The 13041-nt window shown below is 44.5% G+C and overlaps 1 protein-coding gene across 5 annotated transcripts in view; it reads left to right on the top strand.

The window, feature by feature from the left end:
* The window catches only part of msi1b (musashi RNA binding protein 1b), a 38953-nt gene that overhangs the window by 17314 nt on the left and 8598 nt on the right, over positions 1–13041 (top strand). For 4 of the 5 annotated variants that reach the window (XM_021621308.3, XM_021621307.3, XM_021621306.3 and 1 more), the window contains exon 5: positions 12393–12434. The exons of the other annotated variant lie outside the window; for it this stretch is intronic. In XM_021621308.3, the coding sequence (XP_021476983.1) occupies positions 12393–12434 (42 nt within the window). The remainder of the gene's footprint in view (positions 1–12392; positions 12435–13041) is intronic. 5 annotated transcript variants of the gene reach the window in all.

The raw sequence follows: 13041 nt of genomic DNA, 5'->3' as shown, positions 1-13041 counted from the left end.
AGAGTCATAGGGTGGAGAGCTTTATGGGAGAGAGAGTGTGATCGGTTGGAGAGCTTTATGGGAGAGAGAGTCATAGGGTGGAGAGCTTTATGGGAGAGAGAGTCATAGGGTGGAGAGCTTTATGGGAGAGAGAGTCATAGGGTGGAGAGCTTTATGGGAGAGAAAGTCATATGTTGGAGAGCTTTATGGGAGAGAGAGAGAGTCAGGGTGGAGAGCTTTATGGGAGAGAGAGTCATAGGGCGGAGAGCTTTATGAGAGAGAGAGGGAGAGAGAGTCATAGGGTGGAGAGCTTTATGGGAGAGAGAGCGAGTGATTCATAGGGTGGAGAGCTTTATGGGTGAGAGAGCTAGTCATAGGGTGGAGAGCTTTATGGGAGAGAGAGTCATAGGGTGGAGAGTCATAGGGTGGAGAGCTTTATGGGAGAGAGATTCATAGGGTGGCGAGCTTCATGGGAGAGAGAGAGTCATAGGGTGGAGAGCTTTATGGCAGAGAGAGAGAGTCATAGGGTGGAGAGCTTTATGGGAGAGAGTCATAGGGTGGAGAGCTTTATGGGAGAGAGCGAGAGTCATAGGGTGGAGAGCTTTATGGGAGAGTGATAGGTTGGAGAGCTTTATGGGAGAGAGAGAGGTTGGAGAGCTTTATGGGAGAGAGCGAGAGGTTGGAGAGCTTTATGGGAGAGAGAGAGAGGTTGGAGAGCTTTATGGGAGAGAGAGAGAGGTTGGAGAGCTTTATGGGAGAGAGAGAGAGGTTGGAGAGCTTTTTGAGAGCGAGAGAGAGCGAGAGAGTGTGATAGGTTGGAGTGCGTTAATGGGAGAGAGAGAGTGTGATAGGTTGGAGAGCTTTATGGGAGAGAGAGTCATAGAGTGGAGAGCTTTATTGGGTGGAGAGCTTTATGGGGGAGAGATTCATAGGGTGGCAAGCTTTATGGGAGAGAGATTCATAGGGTGGAGAGCTTTATGGGAGAGAGAGAGAGTCATAGGGTGGATAGCTTTATGGGAGAGAGAGAGAGAGAGTCATAGGGTGGAGAGCTTTATGGGAGAGAGAGTGTGTGATAGGTTGGAGAGCTTTATGGGAGAGAGAGTCATAGGGTGGAGAGCTTTATGGGAGAGAGAGGGTCATAGGGTGGAGAGCTTTATGGGAGAGAGAGAGAGTCATCGGGTGGAGAGCTTTATGGGAGAGAGAGAGAGTCATAGGGTGGAGAGCTTTATGGGAGAGAGTAAGAGTCATAGGGTGGAGAGCTTTATGGGAGAGAGAGTGTGATAGATTGGAGAGCTTTATGGGAGAGAGAGTCATAGGGTGGAGAGCTTTATGGGAGAGAGAGTCATAGGGTGGAGAGCTTTATGGGAGAGAGAGAGATTCATAGGGTGGAGAGCTTTATGGGAGAGAGAGAGAGTCATAGGGTGGAGAGCTTAATGGGAGAGAGAGTCATAGGGTGGAGAGCTTTATGGGAGAGAGAGTCATAGGGTGGAGAGCTTTATGGGAGAGAAAGTTATAGGTTGGAGAGCTGTATGGGAGAGAGAGAGTCATAGGGTGGAGAGCTTTATGGGAGAGAGAGAGAGAGTCATAGGGTGGAGAGTCATAGGGTGGAGAGCTTTATGGGAGAGAGAGAGTCATAGGGTGGATAGCTTTATGGGAGAGAGAGAGAGAGAGAGTCATAGGGTGGAGAGTCATAGGGTGGAGAGCTTTATGGGAGAGAGAGAGAGAGTCATAGGGTGGAGAGCTTTATGGGAGAGAGAGAGTCATAGGGTGGAGAGCTTTATGGGAGAGAGAGAGAGAGGGAGAGAGTCATAGGGTGGAGAGTCATAGGGTGGAGAGCTTTATGGGAGAGAGAGAGAGAGAGTCATAGGGTGGAGAGTCATAGGGTGGAGAGCTTTATGGGAGAGAGAGAGTCATAGGGTGGAGAGCTTTATGGGAGAGAGAGAGAGAGAGAGTCATAGGGTGGAGAGTCATAGGGTGGAGAGCTTTATGGGAGAGAGAGAGTCATAGGGTGGAGAGCTTTATGGGAGAGATAGTCAATAGGGTGTAGAGCTTTATTGGAGAGAGAGTCATAGGGTGGAGAGCTTTATGGGAGATAGTCATAGGGTGGAGAGCTTTATGGGAGAGAGAGTCATAGGGTGGAGAGCTTTATGGGAGAGAGAGAGAGAGAGAGGTTGGAGAGCTTTATGGGAGAGAGAGAGAGAGAGAGAGAGAGAGAGGTTGGAGAGCTTAATGGGAGAGAGAGAGAGAGGTTGGAGCGCTTTATGGGAGAGAGAGAGCGAGAGAGTGTGATAGGTTGGTGAGCGTTAATGGGAGAGAGAGAGTGTGATAGGTTGGAGAGCTTTATGGGAGAGAGAGTCATAGAGTGGAGAGCTTTATTGGGTGTAGAGCTTTATGGGGGAGAGATTCATAGGGTGGCAAGCTTTATGGGAGAGAGAGAGTCATAGGTTGGAGAGCTTTATGGGAGAGAGATTCATAGGGTGGCGAGCTTTATGGGAGAGAGATTCATAGGGTGGAGAGCTTTATGGGAGAGAGAGAGAGTCATAGGGTGGAGAGCTTAATGAGAGAGAGAGAGAGTGTGTGATAGGTTGGAGAGCTTTATGGGAGAGAGAGTCATAGGGTGGAGAGCTTTATGGGATGGAGTCATAGGGTGGAGAGCTTTATGGGAGAGAGAGAGAGAGAGTCATAGGGTGGAGAGCTTTATGGGAAAGAGAGTGTGTGATAGGTTGGAGAGCTTTATGGGAGAGAGAGTCATAGGGTGGAGAGCTTTATGGGAGAGAGAGGGTCATAGGGTGGAGAGCTTTATGGGAGAGAGAGAGAGAGTCATAGGGTGGAGAGCTTTATGGGAGAGAGAGGGTCATAGGGTGGAGAGCTTTATGGGAGAGAGAGAGAGTCATAGGGTGGAGAGCTTTATGGGAGAGAGAGTGTGATCGGTTGGAGAGCTTTATGGGAGAGAGAGTCATAGGGTGGAGAGCTTTATGGGAGAGAGAGTCATAGGGTGGAGAGCTTTATGGGAGAGAGAGAGATTCATAGGGTGGAGAGCTTTATGGGAGAGAGAGAGAGAGTCATAGGGTGGAGAGCTTAATGGGAGAGAGAGAGTGAGTCATAGGGTGGAGAGCTTAATGGGAGAGAGAGAGTCATAGGGTGGAGAGCTTTATGGGAGAGAGAGTCATAGGGTGGAGAGCTTTATGGGAGAGAGAGAGCGAGAGAGTCATAGGGTGGAGTGTCATAGGGTGGAGAGCTTTATGGGAGAGAAAGTTATAGGTTGGAGAGCTTAATGGGAGAGAGAGAGTCATAGGGTGGAGAGCTTTATGGGAGAGAGAGAGAGAGAGTCATAGGTTGGAGAGTCATAGGGTGGAGAGCTTTATGGGAGAGAGAGAGAGAGAGTCATAGAGTGGAGAGTCATAGGGTGGAGAGCTTTATGGGAGAGAGAGAGTCATAGGGTGGAGAGCTTTATGGGAGAGAGAGAGAGAGAGAGTCATAGGGTGGAGAGTCATAGGGTGGAGAGCTTTATGGGAGAGAGAGTCATAGGGTGGAGAGTCATAGGGTGGAGAGCTTTATGGGAGAGAGAGAGTCATAGGGTGGAGAGCTTTATGGGAGAGAGAGAGAGAGAGAGAGTCATAGGGTGGAGAGTCATAGGGTGGAGAGCTTTATGGGAGAGAGAGAGTCATAGGGTGGAGAGCTTTATGGGAGAGAGTGAGAGAGAGTCATAGGGTGGACAGTCATAGGGTGGAGAGCTTTATGGGAGAGAGAGAGTCATAGGGTGGAGAGCTTTATGGGAGAGAGAGTCAATAGGGTGGAGAGCTTTATGGGAGAGAGTCATAGGGTGGGGAGCTTTATGGGAGAGAGAGTCATAGGTTGGAGAGCTTTATTGGAGAGAGAGAGAGAGTCATAGGGTGGAGAGTCATAGGGTGGAGAGCTTTATGGGAGAGAGAGTCATAGGGTGGAGAGTCATAGGGTGGAGAGCTTTATGGGAGAGAGAGAGTCATAGGGTGGAGAGCTTTATGGGAGAGAGGGAGAGAGAGAGAGTCATAGGGTGGAGAGTCATAGGGTGGAGAGCTTTATGGGAGAGAGAGAGTCATAGGGTGGAGAGCTTTATGGGAGAGAGTGAGAGAGAGTCATAGGGTGGACAGTCATAGGGTGGAGAGCTTTATGGGAGAGAGAGAGTCATAGGGTGGAGAGCTTTATGGGAGAGAGAGTCAATAGGGTGGAGAGCTTTATGGGGGAGAGTCATAGGGTGGAGAGCTTTATGGGAGAGAGAGTCATAGGTTGGAGAGCTTTATTGGAGAGAGAGAGAGAGTCATAGGGTGGAGAGCTTTATGGGAGAGAGAGAGAGAGTCATAGGGTGGAGAGCTTTATGGGAGAGAGAGAGAGTCATAGGGTGGAGAGCTTTATGGGGGAGAGTCATAGGTTGGAGAGCTTTATGGGGGAGAGAGTCATAGGGTGGAGAGATTTATGGGAGAGAGAGAGTCATAGGGTGGAGAGCTTTATGGGAGAGAGAGAGAGAGTCATAGGGTGGAGAGTCATAGGGTGGAGAGCTTTATGGGAGAGAGAGAGTCATAGGGTGGAGAGCTTTATGGGAGAGAGAGAGAGAGAGAGAGTCATAGGGTGGAGAGTCATAGGGTGGAGAGCTTTATGGGAGAGAGAGGGTCATAGGGTGGAGAGCTTTATGGGAGAGAGAGTCAATAGGGTGTAGAGCTTTATTCGAGAGAGAGTCATAGGGTGGAGAGCTTTATGGGAGAGAGAGTCAATAGGGTGGAGAGCTTTATGGGAGAGAGTCATAGGGTGGAGAGCTTTATGGGGGAGAGTCATAGGGTGGAGAGCTTTATGGGAGAGAGAGTCATAGGTTGGAGAGCTTTATTGGAGAGAGAGAGAGAGTCATAGGGTGGAGAGCTTTATGGGAGAGAGAGAGAGAGTCATAGGGTGGAGAGCTTTATGGGAGAGAGAGAGAGTCATAGGGTGGAGAGCTTTATGGGGGAGAGTCATAGGTTGGAGAGCTTTATGGGGGAGAGAGTCATAGGGTGGAGAGATTTATGGGAGAGTGAGAGTCATAGGGTGGAGAGCTTTATGGGAGAGAGAGAGAGTCATAGGGTGGAGAGCTTTATGGGAGAGAGAGAGTCATAGGGTGGAGAGCTTTATGGGAGAGAGAGAGAGAGAGAGAGTCATAGGGTGGAGAGTCATAGGGTGGAGAGCTTTATGGGAGAGAGAGGGTCATAGGGTGGAGAGCTTTATGGGAGAGAGAGTCAATAGGGTGTAGAGCTTTATTCGAGAGAGAGTCATAGGGTGGAGAGCTTTATGGGAGAGAGTCTTAGGGTGGAGAGCTTTATGGGGGAGAGTCATAGGTTGGAGAGCTTTATGGGGGAGAGAGTCATAGGGTGGAGAGCTTTATGGGAGAGAGAGTCATAGGGTGGAGAGCTTTATGGGAGAGAGAGTCATAGGGTGGAGAGCTTCATGGGAGAGAGAGTCATAGGTTGGAGAGCTTTATGGGGGAGAGTCATAGGGTGGAGAGCTTTATTGGAGAAAGAGAGTCATAGGGTGGAGAGCTTTATGGGAGAGAGAGAGAGAGTCATAGGGTGGAGAGCTTTATGGGAGAGAGAGAGTCATAGGTTGGATAGCTTTATGGGGGAGAGAAGAGTCATAGGGTGAAGAGCTTTATGGGGGAGAGAGTCATAGGGTGGAGAGCTTTATTGGAGAGAGAGAGAGAGTCATAGTGTGGAGAGCTTTATGGGAGAGAGAGAGTCATAGGGTGGAGAGCTTTATGGGAGAGAGAGAGAGTCATAGGTTGGAGAGCTTTATGGGAGAGAGAGAGAGTCATAGGGTGGAGAGCTTTATGGGAGAGAGAGAGAGTCATAGGGTGGAGAGCTTTATGGAATGGTAGCGGCACAGTTTCAAAGTAACATTTTGTGCAGTAGTATAGAAGTGTAGATTAACGTTTGTAGATAAATAATAGATTAAAGAAGTCAGACCAAGTCAAAGGTTACTACATTAGTCTGATTTGGCATGATGATAGTTACAATGGGGCTTTAATGGTTAGTTGCCATGGCTTTTTTGTCTCCATGACGCCTCCCTCCAAAGAGATTGGACACAAACCAACATCTTTGAAAATGATCATTCCTGGGATTCCAGACTAGGTGACAGTTTAACCTCCTATAAAAACCTATAGCAGTAATAGATTAGATCCATGTGTTGTCAGCTGGATGGAGCATGGCTGAGTGTGGTTGGTAACAGCATGTGACTGTGCTCTGCGTGGCCGGTGCTCTGTCGCAGCTTTAGAGTGTGTGTCTGGGGTGGAGAAGGCTCAGTGACCAACGGCAGGGGTGGGATGCTGAGTAGGGTTGGCTTTAGTTTAGAGCAAGAACACCCTGCTCCCGCTCTTCTCTCTCACAGCCGCAGGCAGGCTCTCCTGTTAGACAGTAGAGAGAGAAACCTTCTCTAGTGGCAACCGAAAGAATTTACCAGGCTGTGACTGACTAACCTGCTCCAGGACAAGAATGGAGGGAGGTTTACTCAGAAGGACTTTTTTAATTGACTTTTATTTGTAGCTACTAGGCACACTGTCTGCTAGTGACTTGAGTAGCCTATCTATGGAGAATTATTGTATTATGTTTTAAGATTACTCCCATTGGAGTGATGTTGCACTCTGTCGTCATGGTTTAGAAAAGGGTTTGAGGTAAAGTGAGTTTTGCAAGATGTTATGTCTACATTTCTCATTGGTGTACTCCACTAGAGGTCGACCGATATTGATTTTTCAACGCCGATACCGATTATTGGAGGACCAAAAAAAAGACGATACCGATTAATCGGCCGATTTAAAAAATTAAAAAATAAATAAAAATAAAAATAAAAAATTATATGAACACTTATTTTAACTTAATATAATACATCAATAAAATCAATTTAGCCTCAAATAAATAATGAAACATGTTCAATTTGGTTTAAATAATGCAAAAACATGCCTACCATCGCTCAGTCAGACTGCTCTATCAAATCATAGACTTAATGACAGTGGGGCAAAAAAGTATTTAGTCAGCCACCAATTGTGCAAGTTCTCCCACTTAAGAAGATGAGAGAGGCCTGTAATTTTCATCATAGGTACACTTCAACTATGACAGACAAAATGAGAAAAAAAATCCAGAAAATCTCATTGTAGGATTTTTAAAATTAATTTATTTGCAAATTATGGTAGAAAATAAGTATTTGGTCAATAACAAAAGTTTATCTCAATACTTTGTTATAAACCCTTTGTTGGCAATGACAGAGGTCAAACGTTTTCTGTAAGTCTTCACAAGTTTTCCACACACTGTTGCTGGTATTTTGGCCCATTCCTCCATGCAGATCTCCTCTAGAGCAGTGATGTTTTGGAGCTTTTGCTGGGCAACACAGACTTTCAACTCCCTCCAAAGATTTTCTATGGGGTTGAGATCTGGAGACTGGCTAGGCCACTCCAGGACCTTGAAATGCTTCTTAAGAAGCCACTCCTTCGTTGCCCGGGCAGTGTGTTTGGGATTATTGTCATGCTGAAAGACCTAGCCACGTTTCATCTTCAATTCCCTTGCTGATGGAAGGAGGTTTTCACTCAAAATCTCACGATACATGGCCCCATTCATTCTTTCCTTTACACGGATCAGTCGTCCTGGTCCCTTTGCAGAAAAACAGCCCCAAAGCATGATGTTTCCACCCCCATGCTCCACAGTAGGTATGGTGTACTTTGTCCTCCAAACACGACGAGTTGAGTTTTTACCAAAAAGTTATATTTTGGTTTCATCTGACCATGTGACATTCTCCCAATCTTCTTCTGGATCATCCAAATGCTCTCTAGCAAACTTCAGACGGGCCTGGACATGTACTGGCTTAAGCAGGGGGACACGTCTGGCACTGCAGGATTTGAGTCCCTGGTCGGCATAGTGTGTTACTGATGGTAGGCTTTGTTACTTTGGTCCCAGCTCTCTGCAGGTCATTCACTAGGTCCCCCCGTGTGGCTCTGGGATTTTTGCTCACCGTTCTTGTGATAATTTTGACCCCACGGGGTGAGTTCTTGTGTGGAGCCCCAGATCGAGGGAGATTATCAGTGGTCTTGTATGTCTTCCATTTCCTAATAATTGCTCCCACAGTTGATTTCTTCAAACCAAGCTGCTTACCTATTGCAGATTCAGTCTTCCCAGCCTGGTGCAGGTCTACAATGTTGTTTCTGGTGTCCTTTGACAGCTCTTTGGTCTTGGCCATAGTGGAGTTTGGAGTGTGACTGTTTGAGGTTGTGGACAGGTGTCTTTTATACTGATACCAAGTTCAAACAGGTGCCATTAATACAGGTAACGAGTGGAGGATAGAGGAGCCTCTTAAAGAAGTTGTTACAGGTCTGTGAGAGCCAGAAATCTTGCTTGTTTGTAGGTGACCAAATACATATTTTCCACCATAATTTGCAAATAAATTCATCAAAAATCATACAATGTGATTTTCTGGATTTTTTTTCTCATTTTGTCTGTCATTGTTGAAGTGTACCTATGATGAAAATTACAGGCCTCTCTCATATTTTTAAGTGGGAGAACTTGCACAATTGGTGGCTGACTAAATACTTTTTTGCCCCACTGTATAACATAATAACACACAGAAATACGAGCCTTTGGTCATTAATGTGGTCGAATCCGGAAACTATCATCTCGAAAACAAGACGTTTATTCTTTCAGTGAAATACGGAACCGTTCCGTATTTTATCTAAAGTGGCATCCATAAGTCTAAATATTGCTGTTACATTGCACAAACTTCAATGTTATGTCATAATTACGTAAAATTCTGGCAAATTAGGCGGCCCAAACTGTTGCATATACCCTGACTCTGCGTGCAATGAACACACACACAATTTCACTTGGTTAATATTGCCTGCTAACCTGGATTTCCTTTAGCTAAATATGCAGGTTTAAAAATATATACTTGTGTATTGATTTTAAGAAAGGCATTGATGTTTATGTTTAGGTACATATTGGAGCAACAACAGTTCTTTTTTGCGAATACGCATCAATTATATGCAACGCAGAACACGCTAGATAACTACAGATGGTTGATGATATTACTAGTTTAACTAGTGATTTTATGATTGATTGTTTTTTATAAGATAAGTTTAATGCTAGCTAGCAACTTACCTTGGCTTACTGCATTCGCGTAACAGGCAGCCTCCTCGTGGAGTGCAATGAGAGGCAAGTGGTTAGATCGTTGGACTAGTTAACTGTAAGGTTGCAAGATTGAATCCCCGAGCTGACAAGGTACAAATCTGTCGTTCTGCCCCTGAACGAGGCAGTTAACCCACCGTTCCTAGGCCGCCATTGAAAATAAGAATGTGTTCTTAACTGACTTGCCTAGTTAAATAAAGATTAAATAAAGGTGTAAAAAAAGAAAATAGGCCAAGTCGGTGTCCAAAAATACAGATTTCCGATTGTAAACCTGTCCTAGAAAATGTCCAATTCAAATCTAAGCAGTTTGAGAGATCATAAAATCATTCATTCTATTGATTGTAGAATTTGTATGGATAAGGGGTTTCAGTAGCCCTGACTTGAAGGGACTAGCATGCTGACCCAGGAGGTCGTCGAGGAAGGGAGTGCGGGAAGTTGTCAGGTGGGATCACCCCATCTGTGATTAATATGGATCTTTCAGTGTAACATTTCTAGTGTTGATTCAAGAGTTACATTAACACCGTAAAGAGTTAAATTAACATTCAATTGTGTAAAAGAACGCCAGTGTTGGTGTTCCCATTATTATCATATTTCCCACCACACTCTATTGCAGGTCGATTTTTTTGTTGTTTGTGTCAATATTTATGTTTTTACATGTACATTGATTGATGAATTAATCTTATGCTACTCAAATATAAATAACATTAAAAAAACATTTATTGGACTTATTGTTCCAGTTTATATATTTATATATTTAAGGTAGTCTCATATCTTAGTCTTACTAACCCTGGCAGTCATTCTGAATTCAGGTGATGTGTTAATACAAATTCCAAAAATGTTGGATATCCCAACTCTGTCTGGATTCCAATAGGAATTGCACATCACTTCACAAGCCAGCATAATGTGATTTGCAGGGCTGATGTGGCATATAAACTGAGATTCAGGCCATTGAATTAGAGTAAAACCTGTCCCTCAAAAGAAGGACTTATGAAATATGTATTGTATTGTCTTCAATAATACAATTTGAATGACAATATATTCAGCTAAGACCTCACTTGGTGAATGCCACAGGACTGAAAAGTAATGAATGTAACAGCCACGTCTCTGTCACTAATAAACACAGTCATGGGGGGTACTGGTAACGCTAGAATTCACTCGAAAGGCACCCTGGGAAATATGCCATGGGAAATATGCAATTAAGGCTTAAAACTACAGCAGGGCTATTCAATATTGTATGGTTCGATTTTGTATGGTTATTCAAAGAACCATCTTCAAACAACCATCCTATTTATGGTTCTTCAGAAACCCTAAAATGGTTCCCCTATAGCATCACTCTCAAGAACCTTATTTGGTTCCAACTTGCACCTTTAATTTAAAGAGTGCATGGTTGGACTGTAATTGGTCAAATGGATTGTCCTGATTTGTTAAGCCCCCTCGCCTTTTTCTAAGGCTCAGCTCTGTGGACAGTCGGTGGGCCTAGGTTACGGCCTTTCTCCCTGACACCAACACCTCTGCCACGTTTAGCATGATCCAATATATATGTCATCATTACATTTTTTTTAAAGCAGGATGTTTTGCAGTTAGTGGTTATGTATTTTACTTTGTGTCATGAATATAGAAAAGGGGGGCATTTATCTTTCTCCAATCAATTCTCTATTCCGGTCATTCATTTTGTTTTCAAAAATTATTTTATGAAAAAGTTCCCTCACCTGTCTAATGTCCATATTTTCCACCCATGGGGGTGTGTTGGTTGCTGTACGTTGATTTTGTTTGTGTGTGTCTGTTTGTTTGTTTTTTAATGTGCACAGGAGTGTTGGACATCAGGAGGGTTGGTGACCGGAGGTGACTATCAGAGTAGTCTAGCAATCATAGAACTAAACAGTAGACTGCATCCGATACACCATTCAGTCTAGCCGAGCCTTCTCACTCTGCTCAACAGAACCTGCCGTGATGTCGACACTATACACGTAGACATAACTGTACTTTACTCTGGTAAACGCATGTGGTGCACCACAGAGGCACTAGCTCTCTACTGTAGTTCTACTGTAGTTCCACTCTACCCTGTCATGGTTACGGACTAATATAGTGCTCTTGGCACTGTACTGTCTTACTGTCTTGTAGCATAACAGTACAGTGTGGAATAGTCTAGTTGTTCTATTAGATGAGTAGAGACTAATACTATAGAGGTCTCTAATTCCTGTACTATAGTCTCTATAGTCACATCTTATTTGTATGGTGTAGTTACTCTTTACCCAACCTGAACAAACAAATATTGTCAATAGGAAATATATGAATTCAATGGTTTGGCTTTTGTTATTTATTATCATTATATTAATTTAGTATTATCATCTTCCTGAAAATGTCCAATATTTCAGTTTCCGCACTGTTAATGATAGCTTAGCTCCCACGTTTACTGAAGAACTGTGTGGAAGAATGGCGATAAACACACTATGAAATGTTGGCTTTTAAATAGCTCACAAAATCATCGTAATGTCTTAGCGGGAGAGAAAAGCAAACAAAATGAGGCTGATGTGCTGTCAGTGTGTGAGGTTGACGGCTCTCTCCTCTGTCTACGTCAGTCCATTCTCCCTCCTCCTCGTCTTCCTCGTGTTCTGTGCTGTCCCTCCCTTTCTTTCACCTACTGTGTCTCTTTCGCTGTCCTTCCTTTTTTTTGTTGTAGAGGTGAGATGTGTCTGTGATTGTATTGCCTTTGTGAGATTCCAGGAGGTCACATGTTGGTGACGAGAGGAGGTGAGGGCTGTGGAAGGCAGGCAGGCCGGAAAACATTCCCACTCATTCCACCTGCACACCTATAAACCACCACTTCAGGGGTTGGAAAAGTTTTCATAGAACTGAGAGCAACCCTGGCTAGGCCAATGGGGTTATGGTTACAATGAAGTTAAAACGAGAGCTTCTTAGTTCCAAATCTAGCAGCAGATTCTTTCAGAGAGAAAGTAAATGTTATACTCATGAATGTTTTTCACCTTCTATGCCCCACGTTGTGAAAACAACAATCCCTCGGGTCTATCCTCTAGTTGTCTTTTACCTCCAGCTTTCATAATGACCTAATGTACTGGTGCAGCATTGTAACCCGGACACCCATGTTAATAAGGAACCCTTACAGGATGAGGCAAGGAGCAGCACCAAAGAGACCACAACCATGGACTTGGTTCACATTTACCTGATTTCATGGGCTCTGTATTGAGCTGCGTGTCTAAACTGGCCTTTCTCCTCTTTAACTCCCTCCTCTAGATTGATCCGAAAGTTGCATTCCCTCGTAGAGCCCAGCCCAAGGTGAGTGAGCCAGTCTAGTCATGGTTCGTCAGGGCTTAGTCCTGTGAGTTCAGTGTGAATGGCATTGCTGGGAGGGAGCAGGTTAGCCTGTGCTTGCCATGTTAAGCTTTTCACATTCTATCTGGCCTAATGCCTTGTCAAGAGAGGAACATGACTGCTGCTGTGACATCAATGTGATCTGTACACTCTTGTGTGATCAAGTGGCTTTTGTTAACACCTTATACAGCACAATAATGTACATTAGTATATTCATAAGAGCGTGTAACCTGCAAGTTCACCGGCATTAATGCAGGTGGTGGTAGCAGTAGTAATTTCCTACATAAGCAGTGTAATAACTATGTTAATAATGTACTGTTGGTCGTGATGACATAAATATGAACATAAAGTCTAAAAACATTTTGTGCTAATACTTGGGCAGAATTATTTCATCTGACTCCTTTATTTTTCATGCAAAGGGGTCTTTTAGGAGCTTTGAGGTAAATTGGAAGCTTTGCCTGCTGGTGGTTTTCCCATTGGCACCTGAATTTATCATAGAGATGGACAATACCAGGCTACCCATCTACAGCCACCGTTAAAGGATCATCCTAATCCATGGTGTTATCACAGT

Source organism: Oncorhynchus mykiss, chromosome 11 (genome assembly GCF_057628025.1).
Source record: "Oncorhynchus mykiss isolate SJ-2025 chromosome 11, ASM5762802v1, whole genome shotgun sequence".
Classification (NCBI taxonomy): domain Eukaryota; kingdom Metazoa; phylum Chordata; class Actinopteri; order Salmoniformes; family Salmonidae; genus Oncorhynchus; species Oncorhynchus mykiss.
The sequence above is the reverse complement of the archived record's forward strand: the minus strand, read 5'-3'. Positions and strand labels throughout refer to the sequence as shown.